This window comes from Camelus bactrianus, chromosome 8 (assembly GCF_048773025.1).
Source record: "Camelus bactrianus isolate YW-2024 breed Bactrian camel chromosome 8, ASM4877302v1, whole genome shotgun sequence".
NCBI lineage: Eukaryota > Metazoa > Chordata > Mammalia > Artiodactyla > Camelidae > Camelus > Camelus bactrianus.
In genome coordinates, this window is record NC_133546.1 from 18767115 (window position 1) to 18786653 (window position 19539).

A 19539-nucleotide genomic window follows, 5' to 3' on the forward strand; every position below is an offset into this window, starting at 1 on the left:
GCCAGTGGCTTGTCAGGGAGAGCGTGTACTCCACAGCGTACGCTCGCTGCTCTCCATTCTTTCGTCAAAGAGGAAGACCTTCCTTTGCTTCTGAACCAAACTAGACTTCATTCTATTGGCTGGAACATTACGGGGCAGGAGGACCATTGTTAAGGCCTGACTCAAAAGGGTTGGTAACAGATGGGGAGAACTTAAAAATAAAGAGATGGGTAAAAAGGCATTCCAAGGCAGATACCACATCTTAAAAACACAGAGGCTAGAAAACTAGTTCACTCTTTCGCAAAAAGAAAACAAAACAACAACAAAACCCAGAGGCACTCACAACGTGCCACGTGCTGGGAATAGAGCAGTGAACACAAACCAGCGCTACCCTGGTAGCTGTGACCGTCTAGGGATGGGCTACAAACTGGGGATTCAGGGTGTGAGCTGGGTACACGGAAGGACTGAGGAAAAGTTAAGGTCGGAAAGGTAGCTCAGTCCTTTACAGAACTATCCCACTTGCCGTACTCGGTCTACGCTGCAGAAGTTTGGAGCTAATTCTCAGAGCCCATTTCTAACTATGTTAAAGCCTCTGCAACTGAGTGAACGATCGTCCCTTGAAAGACTTTTTAAGTCAGATACAGTTGATCTGTCCCTGCAACAGCAAATTATCAATTAAGTACCAATGTTGCCTTAAAGTCTACATTTTAACAAGATTCCTCTTCCATATCACTAACAGAAAGCCATTCAAAGGTCAGTTTTAAACCTAAAATAACAAATGGCCAAAATACTAGCCACCCCTTATTTTTAAAAAATTCTAATTACCAAACTTTGATTCTTTCCAAATTTTAAATTATTTGACTTAGTAGAAGAGTAACACAATGGTTTTCTCTAGCAATTAATGTCTCCTATAATCATTACTAAAGTAAGATTTTAATTATTCTGTGTGACTCTTTGGCCTGAATATAAGGGTCTAAGCAAATTTAAATCTTTGTAAAGTGAAAGGTAAATATTTCAGAAATCAGAATCAGGTCTATTATGCTATTCTTAATAGAAAAACTGTAATCAAAGTTTGGGGGCAGGTGGCAGTGATCAACAATCTACACCGAGACAAACTTTGCAACCTGCTTTTTAAGACATTATCTCTGCTAACATATTTAGTAAATCACAAAACATCATACCTTTGTTTTTATGCCCTGAAAAGAACACAGTTGCTTTTTGTGGAAGGAAATGAAATGCACTTAAAAGAATCAAAATGGACACTAAGATGTGGGAATAGAGTATCTGCTTATTTTCTAAACCACAACTGTTTGGCATTTTGAGGAAAAGTCTCGCTTATTTGTATTCTGCTTTGATGGTTACATTTCTGGAAGGATGGAGATGGGCAAAGGGCCACCACCCAGGCTGAAAACTTAAAGTGGCAGCTTTGCACCAAAGGTTTGTTTGCTATGTTAATCCGTTGCGGAAAAAAATATACTATTATCCAAGTGTTAAATCAATGGTGTTGCTAACTAATTTTTTCTTGTTAATTTCAGTAGTTATTCTGGTTAAAAATCATGAAAAATTCTTGTGATTTAACATTCACAAAGTATTAAGTGGATTCATTTAGTCCTTATGTACTGAGCATAAACCATATGCTAGGCACTGTGTTGATACAAGTTCAAATACTTACCCGATACAAATGCAATAAGAATTATGCCAAGAAAATCCTAAAAGAAGCACATCTAAATACTAACATTCTAAGTAACAAACAAGGTCAAACTGTTATTACAATGGAGCTAATTTGTAATGCAATCTCTATGAATAAGCTGCATGATAAAATGGACAGAGAACAGACTTTTAACATAATAAATATTTGTAAATTTTCCCCTTGAAGAAAAGTAAACAAAAGACTTCAATGCCATAATTAACAATCGGTTATTTTTCAGCATCTGTTCTGCCTATCAGGATAACAGTTTCATACCTGTTCTTCCAATAACTCCTGCCACAAAATATTGATTTCCTGTAACCTGTTCCAGCGTTCTTCAGTCCACCGGCACACGGCTGTCCAACGTTCACCGAGTTTCTAGGAAAGGAAGAAACCACCATCTGTCAACAAAGCCTTAAGAGATAGTTACCCCAATCCTTAAAGAAATTCTTGACATCCGTTGTTCTCTGTTAAAGAGAAGAAGTTCATGAAAAAAAATTTTTACGAAAGTTGCTTTAAATAATACAGATGAACCCTATAAAGTTATAGATGAGAAAAACTAATTTTCATAGAATTTAACTAATTATTTCACATTGCAAAGCTAGGAAGTGGCCCAACTAGAACTCCATCCTATAACTTTTAACTCAAATTCCTGTTCTTTTCCATTTTATTGTGATTTTTATGTGAGAATTTGACATTTTCACATATACCTTCAAAATAAACATATCTGCTTTTGGTGCTTCAATTTTTTCAGGCATATAATTATCTTTAAAACAAAATTCAGTGCATCAGTTATTTCTCAGCCCTCTTTTACATGCCAAGAAAACTTTTATCTGTAGTCCCAAAATTATGAAAAAAAAATTTACACTAATAAAAACTGTTTTGAATAAGAGAATTTCTATTAAAAAATACTTAATTTGATTTGCTCTGTTTACATTGCATGTCTATAGAAAACTCCACAAAACTCAACAACAAAACATTACAAGTCTTAGCAAGGCTAAATAAATAAATTTGATTATTTTTTTAAAATCATTCTTCATGATGACTTTCCCAACAAATTATTTTATTGCCATTTGATAAACAATGATTAACAAATGGTGAATTTCATTTCTACACCACCTACATGTGAACAAGAATTAAATTATTTAATTCATTTTATCTTATTTCCACATTTAATACCAGAGTGAGCTTTGTATAGTACAAAAAGTAGAGAACTTAAAGGCAGAAGACAGGTCTCCAGTCTCGGCATGAAAATTCCTTGTCTGTTTAAACCTTAGGGGCATCACTTAATTTCTCTGAATTTCAGTTTCCTCACTATTAAATAGGCAAGCCATGAATGCCTACCTCTCAGGTTACCATAATAACTACGTACTACTGCACCAAAGTCTCAAAATGACTAGCCAATTCTAAATTTTACAAAAGGATTTCATATGATAAATTATAATCTGGAAGTCACTGAAAATTATCAACTGCCAACAACATTATATCAAGTCATTCAAGTATTGTTCAAATAAAATACAGCTGACCATTGAACAACAGGGGTATAAGCTGCCACCTATACTTGGATATTTTTCTATAAATATATTGGAAAAAATTTTTGGAGATATGTGACAATTTGAAGTAAGGACAAACCACACAGCCTAGAAATATCAAGGTATTAAGACAAAGTGAGGTATGCTATGAATGCATAAAATATCCGTAGATATACATATAACATACAAAAATGTTATCAGTAAGGTTTCCAGTCATCAATAGGCTATTCGTAGTTAAGTTTTGGAGGGAAGTAAAAAGTTATACTTGGATTTTCAACCACTCAAGAGGTCAGTGCCTCTAACCCAGCACCGTTCAAGGGTCAACCAATAACTCTCTTTATAAAGACTTGTAAAGATAAACTATAGCTACAGAGCAAAAAGAAGCAAGTCGTCGGGGTCCCCAAAACTGGTGTTGACATTCACACACTGATCTACCAAAGAAACAGGGATATTAAACCCTACACGGCTGAAATTCTCAAACTTTAATATGCACATACATTTTTTTACACATTCACTGGGCCTCACTCCCAGGGATTCATGTCTGTGTGGAGCCCAGGAATCTGCACGTTAACAAATTTCTCAAGTGATTCTGAACAAGAAGTCTATGAACTTGTTGAGATCAGTTCTATTGCTTTCAAATCTTGTTAATACACCCAAGGAAGCTGCGGACCACAAGCAGCCCCACCATTCACCCCAAGGGCTGAAGTAAAGGAATGATATCCAAGTATTCCTAAACCCACGTACTGTGGAACCCCAACTGGGAAGAACAGCCTAAGGAAGACCACTCTGCTTTTCTAAATAAACAGTGAGACCGGACACGAAGAATAGGGGCAATGGGTAACTAGGGCTCAGACCACGGGTCCCTTGTGACCACCCTATGTCACAGGGTCCTTACCTGTAACTGATCTTCCAGAACAGCTGTAGCACTCTCGCCACTGTTTTCATCCACAATCACCACCATATGAGTTAGGGAATTTACCTTCACCTGTTCAGCCTCAAGATCATTTTGTAAACTCTGGAGAAAAAAATTAAGATAAACCATTATTTCTACTCTTTCCCATTTACCCATTTAAAATGCACTCTGTTGTCAACAGTAATTAAGGACACTTAATGAAGCATCGTGTTTAAATTTCCGATCATTAGCCTAAGTGTTCTACTAATGAAACAAACCCATTATACATCTTTACATTTCATTATGAACCAAAGCAGTTTGAAAATGCAGTGTCATCCCAGGAATCCCTCTCCTAGGCATATATCCAGAAGGAACCCTACTTCAAAATGACACCTGCAACGCAATGTTCATAGCAGCACTATTTACAATAGCCAAAACATGGAAACAGCCTAAATGTCCATCACAGATGACTGGATAAAGAAGATGTGGTATATTTATACAATAGAATACTATTCAGCCTTAAAAACCAACATAACACTATTTGCAGCAACATGGATATTCCTGGAGAATGTCATTCTAAGTGAAGCAAGACAGAAAGAGAAAGAAAAACAACCATATGAGATTGCTCATACGTGGAATCTAAAAAAAACAAAAACAAAAACATAAATAGAAAACAGAAACAGACTCATAGACATAGACTACAAACTTGTGGTTGCCAAGGGGGGCGGGGCATGGGAAGGGACAGACTGGGATCTCAAAATGCAGAATAGATAAACAAGATTATATTGTATAGCACAGGGAAATACAAGATCTTATGGTAGCTCACAGCGAAAAAGAATGTGACAATGAATATATGTATGTTCACGTATAACTGAAAAATTGTGCTCTACAATGGAATTTGACACATTGTAAAATGACTATAACTAAATTAAAAAAAGTTAAAAAAAAAGAAAAGAAAATGCAGTGTCATGACAGATTGCAAATGGGATGTTGTCACTTTCATGCCAAGTTTGCCAAAAGAAAAAGAAAAAAAAATGTGTAACACAAACAAATTGAGCACTTATCCTAGGAATTAGGAATACAGAATCATTAAATCAAAAAAGTCCCAAACTTAAATACATAGATTCAGAAATCATTTTACCTAGTGCAGCATGGTATAAAATGAGAGCGAAGTAGAATGCTATTTGATGGTCAGAAGCTGTTGTGTTTAGCTACATAGGAAAGCAGTTAGGGATACAGACTACTCCCATTCCCGTCTCTTCCATGGGAAGGGCAGGGCAGGTCATAAGACTATGTATATAGGAAATTTATTTAAACATTTTCAATAGTGTTGTCAAATGCCTGGAGTTTTTGTGTTAAATGTATCACAAGAGCATTATTTATCACTTATCTAGGTACTTCATTGAAAAATAAAGTTCTTCAAACAATTTGCAGAGAGGCTACGTTACTCCATGTTTCCTTGACTGTGAAACGTTATCTCCTAAACTGGTGACCAAATTAAACTATCCACCAAATTTTAAATCTTCACCTACGAGAAGAATCAATAGCATGCCTTAAAAGAGTAGGTACAGATTAGTCAGAGGGCTTCCTTATTTCCTGCGCTAATGCCACACACTTGGGCTCTTAACTACTTATCAGTCCAAAAAAAAAAAAACAAAAACCCTTGAGAATCTTACGAACACTATGCACTTTCATTAGAAAACTATACATCCACATATAAAATTTTACCTGCACTTCCCTCCCTGGCTCAGAAGAAAACTCACATCCCCATGAACTCCACCCTGTAAGCTACTGAATAAAAGAGAACACTGGAGAAGTGTCCCATCTCTGCACTGATGACAGACGCCATCGGCCCCCGAGAATACTAAGTGCTGCTATTTCATATTTGATAAGGCATAAAAGAAAAATGAGCCAGATTTACTTTATGATCTTCTAGCAGCTTCTGGAGGGATTTTACGTCATCATCCAAGGGGCAAGTTTCCATCTTCTGAATGCGTTCTTCTGTGAGCGTCAGCCAGGCGGAGAGCTGCTGCAGCTGCTGCTTCTGCAGTTCCATGAGCACGTCATGCAGCCTGCCCGCGGGGAGCACAGCATTAGTCCCACTCCTTGTCCCCTTTGCAGAGGCAAACAGACCCTCCAGGCACCAAAGAAATGGGGCAGGGAACACATTCTTGTCAAACCATTGAAAGTAGCATTTAAGTTTTAAATATAGAAACCGGCCCCCCCAAAAAATTCTTCTTACATGAAGTCAATTAAATGTGGTCAAAGAATGCAAGTAACAGCACCCTCTGTTTGTATCAGAATCATTGTTTCTTCAATCAGGAATTCCTGCCTATTAAATAGGTGGAAATGCAAGAGAATGCAGTTTGCTCCTTAATACACAGTACATGATATAAAATGAATCATGGGAAAAAATGCTTTAAAAACTGTTACAAAATGGAATTGTAGATAAAAACGACATAGTGCTGTCTTCATATCAGAGTTACTGGTTAGTGAATTTTAATACTGCACAGAGACAACTGTGCATACAACATGTCTTTGCCTTTTTTTTTTTTTTTTTTTTTTTTTTGCTAATTTCTGTATCCCAACTTTTACCTTTTCATTTGGTTAACGTACCAAAGGGGAAACAAAGATCATAGAAAATTCCAGCAACACTGCATAAAAGAGTCAAAATTTTGCAAGGCAAATTCTCTAGTTATCTTGTTTTCACACATGCAGATTTTCACTTGTTCTAAACTGGGCAGTGCAGTCAATGGAATAAAATATTCATTTCTGGGCTTCCACTCACCGGGACTGTCTGTCCATACTTTCCACCCTGAGTGCCTCCCATCTGGCATTCAGCAGGGTCATTTGCTCTTGAATCTCAAACTCCTCTTCATCGGACAGAGTTCCTTGTGTTATCAGCTGGTTTCCCGCCTGCAGGACATTCCCCACACTGCTCTGGTGTGCCGTCAGCTCCATCATAAAAGCCTAGGGAGGTACATCATTGTGATTTGTGAGCTGCTCGATGAAGGGAAAAACACTTAATAAAATGTTAATGCCTAAATATTGATGCTGTGCAAAAAAGGAACCATGTCGAGTGCAAATAAAGACTTTGATCTAATTTTTTAAGCTCTGAATATGGGAAATAAGCAGCTGGCCTAAGGAAAAAGGTGAGTAGATCAAAGAGGACAACGTGACATCTGATAACATTAACTAGCTATTTCCCACTAAATGCAGATTATTCTACTGATAGACTGTGAACATGGAATTATGAGAAGATACAATAAATAAAACACCATGCTCATCCAAGAGGAACTGCTTAAAGAAGATGGCCATTTCTATTATTTTCAAAACAAAACAGCAAAGAAGATCTGTCAATTAATATGTCAACATAAAAAAACTACTTAATCAAAAGAATTCTTCATATAACTAAATCACAACAGTGCCATATATCCCTGAAACAGTGGGAAATTTTCACTATGTAAGATTATGCAGAAATACTGGATATGAGTTTGCTTAATCATACAATAAATAAAAATAATCACTTTCTGGGGAATATTCAAAATCTAAAGATCTGGTGTATCGATGAGCCATTTTGTGTTTTAACTATAATAATACACTTCAGAAACAAGCATTCCTACACATTGATTTTTGTCAGTGGTTCCACAGCATCTACAAATTACGATAAGATTAAAATCTGAAATCTAATTCCAATGCACAATCACCCACTCCAATTTTACAACAAAGCCCTACTTAAATATCATGAATCCTAAAATATGCCATGACCTTTCTGTGGAGCAGAATTCAGTAAACAGCAAACATCAGGGAGGAGCCCCTGATTGAGGCTCAGGCACTGTGGCAGTTACACCCCACTCATCGACTACAGATTATTTACTTCGTGGGTTGCAAACTGGTCCTTGACTTCTTCAACATCATCAGAAATGTCGTCCTGCTCCTGGAAAGTGTCCTCGGCAGAAAGCAACCAGGTCAGCACTTCCTCCAGCGCTATCTGATAGCTGTCGAGATCCATGTCAACCTCGGTGACAGTGCTGGGGGTTTCGGCTCGCGGACTCTCCTGCTCCTCCTCCGGCACTGAGCTCTAAAAAAAAAAAAAACCCAAGAAAACCCACAAGCATCGTGAAGATGAGAAGGTGTTCAACAAAGACACACTGGCTGGAGAACCTAAGGTAGGCCCCTCTGTGTCTTAGGCATTCATCCAGTTCTCGGGGGCTGGGTGAGCAATGCCGTGAACTAGTCAGAAAGCATTTATGAAGTCTGCTAGCATGCAGGGGGTACAAAAGTGGCAGCACTCATGGCTTCTGTGCTCATGGAGATTCTAATATAGTTGGGAAGAGACAAATAACCAACATGAATCACTTCTGAGCAAAAATAAAAAGGCTATTAACAAAGTTATAAATTCCATGGTTCCAACAAGGCATGCTATTTGAATTCACTGACGGCTAAAATAGGAAAGTTCTGGAACATGTTGGGCCTTGAAGGATAGATGCCATTTAAAGAGACAGAGATTAGAACTCTGCTTTGAACCTAAATTGCTTTCACTGAGTTGCATTTTAGCAACTGAAAGACACTGAAACACAGCCACACATACAGGCTGTTCTACAGAAAATATTTTTTGAGCCAACTGCCCTCTAGTTTACTTGCTGGTCTTTTTAAAAAAGAGCCCATGGAATAAGTCATTCCAAGCCCCTTCTAAGCAATGGAAGATCTTCTTATGTACCTGTAGAATTGTATAACCAAATCAACCACCTCTCATTCATTTGTTCCCTTCTAGAGCAAAAGTTCTTTAAAATTTGCCTACAGCCTATCTCCACTTTATCACCTCTCATCCACAATTTTGATGTATCTCAAAGATACAAAAATGTACAGAGAACAATATGTGAAATATCCATGTATTTAACGGCTACATTTGTTACCAATCCCTTTCACACTGATTAGGTATTGGTCCCCACTTATTCACTTGGAAAGGCTTTTGCCAATGTCACCAATAACCTTCTCACTGACAAAGCCACCTTTCTAGCATCACCTTCAGGATGACTATGTAATTAACCTACAAACCAGAACATTTTTGATAATCACAGTGTTAGAACAACAGGCATAAATCAGAACTGTTCCAAGCAAACCCAGAGATCTGGTCACCTTACGTTTCTGACGCTCTCAGTGGCATTCCGTATGTCTGACCAGTCCTCACCCTCTTGAAGCTTCCCTTTCCCTGACTCCACAATACCACATTGCTCTTCCTCCTACTTCAACAGCATTTGCCAACATGTAAGTAATGAAGCTTCTCAAAATGAAGTCCTGGGCCCCCTTTATTTTCTCTCTGTATGCATTGCCTGAGTGATTTCATCCATTCCCACTGAACTGAAAGAACCATCTACACCCTGCAAATATTTCCTCTGTTATCTCTGGTCCCAAACTCCAAACCCCTATGTCCCACTTCCTTAACATCTCTCCTTCAATGTCTCTTAGGCATATCAAAAACTGTCAGTACTTAAACCCTCCATTTCCCCCCCAAGTATCTTCAGACTTCCCATTTCAGTAAATGGCTCCTTCATGCACTTAATTCCTCCAGCTAAAAACCAAGGAGTCAGCCTTGGTTTCCCTCTTCCTTCCACATTGAATATGTATAAGCAATTCTTACCTTAAAAATGTATCTCAAATCCATCCAGACCTTCCCACTTTCACAACAACCATTTTTCCTCAGTGTTATAACAGCCAGCTAACTGGTGTCTTTACTTTCTCACTGCTACCCAGACTCCTACCTGCGCCATCCACTTCTCACCCAGCAGCCAGAATGATGTTTGGAAAATGTAATCACATCATAAGACTTCCCTGCTTAAACTCTTTCACTGCTTTCCCGATGCTCTTAAGATACCATATAAAATTCTTAACATAATTTACAAAAATACTGTGACAGCAAGAAACAGAGTGAATGTGTGAGAGTGTGTGTGCATGTATGTGTGTGTGTAGGGTTGGATTTCAATTAGGTTAATCAGGGAAGTCTTCTCTGAACAAGCTCCATTGAAACTGAGGAAAGATGGGAAGCTTGCCATGCAAATAGTGGGTGGAGGAGCGTTTCACAGAGCAGAGAGCAACCCACACGTGCAAGAATCTTGGGGAAGGAGAGGAAGAAGTTCACCATGACTGCAGTCCAGTCGCCTGAGATGCACTGGGGAGGGGGACTGGGCCTTGTAAACTACAAAATGAGACGAGGTCTTTAATTAGTATGAGGGCTGAAACAGAAAGAAAACACATGCCAAAGACATTTTGGGGGAAAAATCAAACGGATCCGATAAATGATACGCAGGACTTAAAAAAAAAAATGAATCAGTGACCATACAGATGAAATACTGGGTAATTAGGAGAGAGATGATGCCAAAGACAGAGAAGGGGAAATGAATTAAGTTCTGGGCTTAAAATTCTGAAATGTAAAGTCAAAATCATCCTGGAGATCATTTAGTACCAAATCATATTCTCGTGAGGATATCAGAGAACCAGGAAAGTTAGTGACCAGCCACAGGTCACTTAGGCACTAAGATCTATGAGGTGAGAGACGGAAGTCATTATCTAAATCCAAATGTTCAGAAGGTATTCATTCAGACACATGAGGAGACTTTCAACTGACAAAGTAATTTAAAGAGAAATTCACAAATTACTTGCTGACCACCTAATGCTCTGCAGCACGTGTTTGTGGAAAGAGCAAGAGAGGAAGGTTGGCTATTAGTGTTCACTGGAAAGTAGAAGGCTGCAGGATACGTCAGAGTAGATGATTACAACTTGGCCACATTTTATTTCTTATTAACTTAACTCAGCCTCTAAGGCATTAATGAAAGCATGCAAATGAAGAAGTTAATGTTAATACACTTGCTCTTAATCAAACAGCAAATGGCTTCTGCAATCCTTCTCACACCACCCTGAGCCCTAAACAGAAGAGATTATTTTACCTACACAACATGAAAGGTTAAGTGAAATCTCTCTCCTTTTTAAAAGAAAACTTTTTAAAGCCATAAAAAGTAAAATGTCCCATCTTTCTAACAAAAGGAACCCCAATCTGATGAAGTGATTCTAAAACTAAAAGGTAAACACAGAAGATGACGTGAGCCATTTAAAAGGGTGCATCATGAATGCAGGATAATAACCACACTACTGGAGACAATGCTTCTCAGCAAATTTTCAGTTATAAAACATTAGGGCTCTTCCGCAGTATCACTCGATTTTTCAAAACTACTAGAAAGAGCTATTGGTTCACAATTTGGCCCCACCCCTTGCTCTCTCTTCTTCAATAATTTTTTTTCTTTTTCTGTAAATTATACTGTTTTTTGAAATGGAGAAAATAAAAGAAGTGGTACCTACTCCAAAGAAAATCTGAAATAGTAAGTCCTCTGAACCTCAGAAAAGAAAAACACTGCTATGCTGATTCAAGACTATTATCATTATATGAGAATTTACTAACATTAAAAAAAAACTTGAATAAAAATAATTGATAATGCCAAAACAAAATGAGAAGGAAAAATTATAATAATGATAGCTGCTTCTTGTTGAGTATTTATTAATATTATTTTATACACTCTGAATTTACTATCTTTATAAAGTGGGTGGTTTTATCCAGATTTTGCAAATAAAACTGAGGTTGAAAGGGTAAGTAACCAACCCAGAACAAGCAGTAACAGGGCTGAAATTTAAGCTTCAAAGCCCATGCTTTCTACCTCTCTAAAACGTACTTATCATTTTGAAATCCATGTGTATTTTTTGATTGCTTTGTTGCTAAAACGTTAGACCAAATGACTTTTAAGGTCTTATTCCAACTGTTAAAATTCCCTCATTTTATGAATTATGAGGACTGGTGAGACTAAAACAAAATAAGGTAAAATATGGATTGATTCAAGACAGGATAATTCAGGAAGAAAATTTCATGGCTCCTGAAAAAAAAAACCTCATTTATATTCTGATGAATAAGCCCACTGTGAGACTATAAATGAAAAACTCACCAAGTTACATTATCAATTATTCCTCCTAAATGAAAGGGAAAATAAATCTTATATTTTGATGGTCCTTGTGAGAACATAATGGTACGAATCCATTTTTTAATGGCAAAAAAAAGAAAATTAGTACTTAGAACAGAACTAAGCTGACATAAGAAAAACCATCTTTAGCACACGACAACAATGATAAAAGACGACGACCAGGTGATGAAGAAACGTAGGTCCTGAAGCATATTATACAGCAGCATGATCACAGCCCTAGACCCCCACCCCAGCCTTACTGTATGAAACAATATCTTTTCCTGCTTAGTAAAATCAGTGAAGTTATGGTTTTCCAGTACGTGCCTTTGACATGTGACAGCATGCTAACTGACAAACTGAATTTCTGATGCTGAGTCATCAAGATGTTCTCAGTCAAGAAAAAAAATCCTCTGGGAGTGTTTTTATCTAGTACCTAAGAGAAAACAAATATGGCAAGTCAAACATATCAGTAAAAATTTACCTGTACCTGTATGTTCATTTCTCCTTCTTCACATTCTTTCTTATATTTTCTTGGGAGCGTCTCTACCTCACGGATGGCATCTATAGTGACTTGCTGAGGTAGCACCTCAAACAAAGACGTTAAATACATGATTATGGATTTCTTGTCAGGAAGCTGAACAGCAACATCTAAAAGTGGAAGAAAATAAGAACCAGCCTAAATTAGATGTCCAAAATATGTGAACTGCTCAATATTAGATATAAAATAACTGTCTTTACTACCCGTAAACAATACTAGTATATCATCTTTATGATACCACAGCTCAGTAAATTTCTATTTCATATAATATATGAGACAGAGGTAAAGATGATTACCTACTTATTTTTGTTCAGTATCCCATGTCTTAAAAATCTTTCTGAGAAGCTTCCCCAAACGCTCAAAGATAAGCTATCATTTAAGATAATGTCATAGATTTTATTCTCATCATGAACATAAATCTAGAATTCAACCTTGCAATATTTGTAAGTAAAATTTTCAGATCGTATATACAAAGTTCATGCAAAAACACATTTTAATGAAATAAAGCAAATACTAGATTGTTTATCTAATAATAGTATTTTCCTAAAACTTTAAATCTTATGCTGGCATTAACTATTCTTCAATGATGTAATTAGATTTCCTCCTAAAGATTCCTAGAAATTGTTAAATGCAAAAGTACTAATAACTTGTCTGCGATAAAATGGCTTGCACCACACTTCAAAAGGAGAAACACTCTTCAATTCTCATAATTCTTTTTAAAAAGTAGGAACAGCAACAAGAAAAAACCCCACTGCTTTTCAAGGATTCAAAATTGTAAAGCAAACTCATGGCTGAAATTAAACACTGAACAGTACCTTCAGGATCTAACAGCTTTTCAATTCCCAAATAAGTTTGAGCCTTGCTGAAGGCATGTTCAAGTCTCTCAATTGGGGACATTTTGACAACTCTATCCCAGCTGAAGAGATCAGGTCTGAAATCAGCATGCAAATAAAATTCAGTGCAGATAAAATACGTGGAAACAAAGTCATTATTGTTATAATCTAACACATTTCAGTTTTAGATCTTCTTATTTGTGAGTATAAAATTTTAAAGTTTACTTCTTATATCGCAAAGGATTGTCAAATATATAATGTTTTAAGATAATCTATAAATATGAAAACAGCAGGTGAACTATTCTAAGGTTTTGTAATGGTTATATATGCCTGTTAAAATTTCTGGGATAACCACTAAAAGACTAGAAATGGTGTTTTTCCCATGTAGTGGAAAAAAAAAAAAAAAAAGGGAGGAGGAACCTATCAGTATAAGACAAGAAAGAAAAAAAGATACAGAAAAAGCAAGAAAAATGAGAAGCTCAAAATAAGTGGTAAAAAGTGAACTGAAATACATCAATTATCACAATCACTGTTGATGGACCAAATTCTCCAGCCAAAAGACCAAGATTAGCAGAATAGAAAATCTAGCTCCAGTCTCTTCACAGGATGCTTCTAAAGCAAAGGCCCTGAGAGAACTTCCCTCCACCCCTCTCCACACACCTATTGCATGCTATTTCATTTCAGTCTTGGTTTTCTTTTAATCCATGAAACTAAACATCCCTGTTGTTCTGACTCACCCCAAAATTGACCATTTCCTTTGTGCTTTATCTGTTCCTGCATGTTGGACCACCTACCTTCCGGGATTTGCCCACTCACCCCCACCCCCAGTTCCCTCTCAGACTTCATCTCCCGTGACTCCCCTTACTCACGTCACTAAACCCAGCAGCCTCCCACACGCCAGCATCTCCTCCCCTCCCGCCTGACGGATTTTCCCTCAGCATATTTACCACTTCTATATGCTACACAACTCACATTTTCTTTTTTTTTTTTAACTGTCTGCCTCCCTGTATTTGAACATAAACTCCAAGAGGGAAGACTGAGATGTTTGCTTGTTTTGTTCTCTGCTCTACATCCTGTTCCTAGCACACAGCAGGCACTGCACACATACTTGTTAAGTCAATTAAGAAATAGCTGAAAAAGTGTGTTAGCTAAAATTCAAGTTTTCTGATAACATCTCTTAACCAACTGTTAAACAGAGGGCAACCTCCTTAAACTGATAAAAGAGAAGTAAAAGAAGATTGAGTGTGGGTGGTTTTTTAAACCAGATAAAAAGCATATCAAAAAGCTACAGCAAATAACAGTCCCGTGGTAAAACATTAAAACCACTCCCTCTGCTATCAAGAACAAGACGTTCTGCCCACTATCACAAATTCAATTCACTGTTGTATTAAAGGACAAGACGCAGATGAAGGGGAAAGAAAAGAGAGGGGAAAGGAAGGCAGAAGAGGGGAGAAGAGAGGACGGGAAGGGAAGAGAGGAGAGGAGAGAAAACTACTACAATTCCTGGACAGTCTGCAGAGAAAAAAAAAACAACACAGTAACAAATTTAAAATTCGTAAGAATTTAACAAGTGTTCAAATACAAGATGTAGAAAAGTCAACTGCATTTTTATATATCAGCAAAGAACATAGAGGAAATAAAACTTGAGACAATAAATAATTTACAAGAGTGATAAAACACATAACACATTTTGCCTTTCACACTGAAATCCTTGCTGTATCTGGAATCTATCCTGGGTATGCTGAGGCAAGGAACCGATCCACTCATTTCCATTTGTTCCAAATTATAGATTAATCTGAAATATGGGTTCAGTTGTGGAAGAGGACGGAGCTATTTCTGAGCTCTTTACTCTGTTAGGTTGAACTATACAAAACTGCCATTCTTATAGGTCAAAAACAGTCAAATACTGGCAATTTCATACACTTCAACCTATTATTATATTATTGTATTTATTTACAGTACTATAAAAGAGTCTCAATTTATAACTTCATATTAGTTTTGGTTTCTGTTTGGGAAATACTTCAGCCTGCTTCTTCTCCTTCAGGAGTGTATTGGCTCGTTTTGGTCCTTTGGTCTTTTATTATATAATTAGAATCTGTTCACAACTTTCATGAACAAAGTCATTTGTCTACTTTTAATTGAGATCACATTGAATTTCTGAAGTTTTCCTTTTAGTACGAGGCTGAAAACTAACACAGTTCTTTGTGTACATTAGTTAGTGCTGAATGAGTGGGCTTAAACTATGTGAATTATTTTACATTTTTTAACTTATAAATATGTAGAAGAAACCACGGACGTTGCACTGTGGCCTCTAAGTCCTATGAAAATAAAGACGGGATGGGCAGTTTTCTTCCACGCTATTTCTTTTCTTTATGTTTTGGTAGAGCTTGTGCAGAGAAGAGCGGTGGTAGTGTGGAGGGGCTTTAGGGAGGAGTAAGATAGGAGGGACAGGGAGGAGGGACAAATGTGTACAAGTCTTCACATCTAAGAAGAGTCACATCTCACTTATGTCGGTGGAGCACAGCGTTAAAGGCAAGCCCATCCGTCCAGCTGGTGGTGAAGTTGAGGACGTTGACCTGGCTGTACGGCCTCGTGGACTGGCGCACCCAGCTCAGCAAGATCTTCTCACTGTTCGTCTGCTGCAGGTCTGACATGATATCCTTCATGACATCTTTTACCTGTTCAAAAGAAACCATGCCTGCCTATAACTTACAGTAGTTACTGGAATTAAGTCCTTGAAGAAGGAATATTGTATTCATCAACCATTATGGGTCAGGTCATCGGTACACAATTTATTTCAAAAGTTTCCTTTAAATACCAGAAAGGTACATATATTTTTAACAGTCATGATTTGGGGGGTACTAGAATTTGGAGGTGATTTTAACCTCACCTTTATACACTGTGGCATTTTCTATATCTTAGCCAATACTTATATTACATTTGGTTACAGTAAACACTACTTTCATAGCCACAAAAAAAGTAATATTTTAAAACTCTACATTTTCTAATATCGTTTAGTAGGAAGAAAACTCAGTTTTTATTTTCTACAGAATTGAGAAAGAAGGGAAGAACTTTTGGCTGACTACAAAATCCAAGAATAAAGTGCATTTCCTGATGGTAATAACAATTATAAACTAGAACTAATATTTTATACTATTATTCTAAAGCAGTACATCTGTCTTAAGGAAGTGTTCAAAATGATGTGGACATATCAAGAAAAAAAAACACAAGAGCCAACTTAAGCGAGCTTGTAAAATAAAAATGATAGTGAAAGATCATAACCTATTAAATAAGTGTACACAGATATATAAATGAAGGATGGATAGAAAGATACATACATACAGACATACATACATACATAGATAAACCAGAGACAAGGGGAAGCTCATCCTTACAAGTGGAAAAACAATTAACAAATTTCAAAGAAATGATGAAATTAAAAAATCACTTTGCCAAGCATCATCATAATACTTGATCAGGTAAGAACTATGAATAGATCTTAAAATTAATAGACAAAAGTTAGATAAGTAGCTGAATATTTACACAGTCTCAAAGTATAACCCCACAAGACACCTTTTAATAACAAAAGGCAGTCATATTACAGTGAAGACACCTGCAGATTGCTTCTTGCCCTAATGATGAGCCTTAACACTACCAGGAGAAACCTAATGTGCAACACGTGCTTCCTGGTGTATTAAGCAGAACTCAACATCACTTTTGTGGCATTCCTCCCAAAAATGAGTAACCTGAATCTAATCACAAGTAACTATCAGCCAAACCCACATGGAAGAACATTCTACAAAGTAACTGTTCAGTACTCTTCAAAAATGTCAACATCAAATGTCAGCAAAGAAAGACTCAGAAATTATTCCAGATTAAAGATGACGAAAGAGACAAGATAAATGAATGTACTGCATGAGCTGGTATTTTCTTTCTCTTTAAGGATATTATTGGGGCAATTGACAAAAATCTCCATAAAATCAATAGATTAAATAATTGTATTATTTCAATATGCTCCTGATTTTAATAATTACATACCATTTGTTAGAGCATAATATAATACTTATATGCATAATTAATATCAGCATCATAAATATTAATATCATACACTTCACATGATGATAATATTAGTTATGTAAGAGAACTCCCTGTTTTTAGAAAAATGACTTATTTTTACAAAATATACACTGAAGTATTTAGTCAAAGAGAAAGAGAGGGAAAGAGAACACAGAAATATAGACAGCTATTAACTTGGAGAATCTGAGTGAAAGGTATCCAGGAATTCTTTGAGCTATTTTTGCAACTTTTTAGTAAGTCTGAAATATTTTTAATTTAATATTTAAAAAACAGATTTTTTTTTCCTATGCCAGGAAAACAGAGCAGTTTGTCAGGCTTTTTCATTCTAAATTATTTTAAGTTGAATTGTGTCCCCTCCCCAAATTCATATGTTGAGGTCCTAACCCCCAGCATCTCATAATATGAATGTATTTAGAAATAGGATCTTTAAAGAATTAGTTAAGGCAAAATGAGATCATATGGGTTGGCCCTAATCCAATAAGACTGGTGTCTTAGAATAAGCAAAGGAGATTAGGACACGGACACACACACACACAAACACACACACACACACACACACACACACACACACACACGGAGGGAAGGCCATGTGAGGACACAGGAGGAAGGCAGCCACCTACAAGCAAAGAAGAAACGAACCTTGCTGACACCCTGACCTCAGATTTCTAGCCTCCAAAACTGTGAGAAAATGAATTTGTTGTTGAAGCCACCCAGCCTGGTACTTTGTGGCAGCAGCTCTAAGAGATGAATACACAGACGATGCATTTGCAATTCCTATTAAGAAGTGATCGACAGTCCCCACCTGCCAGTGCAGAATGATGCTCCAGAGCAATCCCAAAGTCAGTTTGTGGTTTCCATCTACAATGTCCGTGCCTCCGATATTCACTAGATCCACCTATTAAAATGAAAAAATAACTTTTAAGACAATTTTCCCACAGAAGCCCAGGTTTTTGTTTTAGGCCATTTGGAACAGCAACTTAAGTAAACAATAAGAAAAATTTCACCTTAGAGAATCAAGTAAATCTAAATCTCAAAAATGTATTACTTATACAAGAGACTGATAAAGTAATCAGAAAGAGCACAACGATTCCTTCACTCACAGAAAAGGTTCAATACTTCTCATAAGAAAAGTTTTTCCAAAAAATCAGTTGATGCTAATGCCCAGAGCACATGGCTGGTTTCATAATGCATCATCCCGATGGCATCAAAGAACCCCCAAAGTCACATGACAAACTTACATTGTTCTGATGTAAAACCTGCAGCACTCTGTTGACATTATTTAAAGCATGTACCCTGGTGGAACCACGTTCCTTCGGCTGGAAAACAAATCACAAAATCAAATGAGACAGAGTCCTTCCACATTTGCCATCAAACACTGACATTGAGATGTACATGGAACAGCAGCTCCGAAAGCAGAGCCCCTCTGTGCCAGGAGCTCTGGCTGGGTTCTCAGGCCACCCTGGAGGCTGGCATTGACAGAATGCAAATTCCCCTACTAATATCTTAAAAGAGTAGTTCCTTCACTTGCCTGAACGCTGGAATCTCCCAGAGAGCCTCCAAAAATACCAACCCCTGTGTCCGATCCCACCCCCAATCCCGTGATCTAATGAGTGCAGAGTGTAGTCTGGGTTTGAAATGTGTAAAAGATTTCCTTGGTGGTTCTAATGTGCAAATTGCAAACAAGTTTGGGAACCAATGCTCCAGGGACAAAGCTTCTTTTATCTTAATTGCACTGGACCCCCAAAAATTTAGAAGTTGTGTCACCTCCATCCTACACTAGAGAGATCAGAAGTGCTGTCCCAGGTTCCAGGTAGCGTTACAGGGCCCAATGCCACCCCGGGGAAGGGCGAATGGAAGGCTTCTTTCTGCCTCACTGGCCAGGGAATCTTATCTGAGACAGGGATCGGCCTCTCCCATAGGTGCCTACCCACCATCTGGGAGGCAAAAAGTAGAGAGTTACGCCCCACTCTTTGGCAGGAAAGAAATTCATTTTCAAGA

The 19539-nt window shown here is 37.3% G+C and overlaps 1 protein-coding gene across 11 annotated transcripts in view; it reads right to left on the bottom strand.

Moving 5' to 3' along the window:
• UTRN (utrophin) overlaps positions 1–19539 on the bottom strand; it is a 457676-nt gene that overhangs the window by 335500 nt on the left and 102637 nt on the right. For 9 of the 11 annotated variants that reach the window (XM_010965836.3, XM_074368224.1, XM_074368227.1 and 6 more), the window contains 10 exons: positions 18780–18857; positions 18344–18436; positions 15970–16142; positions 13447–13562; positions 12575–12741; positions 7968–8171; positions 6879–7060; positions 6012–6162; positions 4094–4213; positions 1943–2044 (listed from right to left, as the gene is read on the bottom strand). In XM_010965836.3, the coding sequence (XP_010964138.3) occupies positions 1943–2044; positions 4094–4213; positions 6012–6162; positions 6879–7060; positions 7968–8171; positions 12575–12741; positions 13447–13562; positions 15970–16142; positions 18344–18436; positions 18780–18857 (1386 nt within the window). The remainder of the gene's footprint in view (positions 1–1942; positions 2045–4093; positions 4214–6011; positions 6163–6878; positions 7061–7967; positions 8172–12574; positions 12742–13446; positions 13563–15969; positions 16143–18343; positions 18437–18779; positions 18858–19539) is intronic. The other 2 variants (XM_074368225.1, XM_074368223.1) reach the window with 1 other exon arrangement.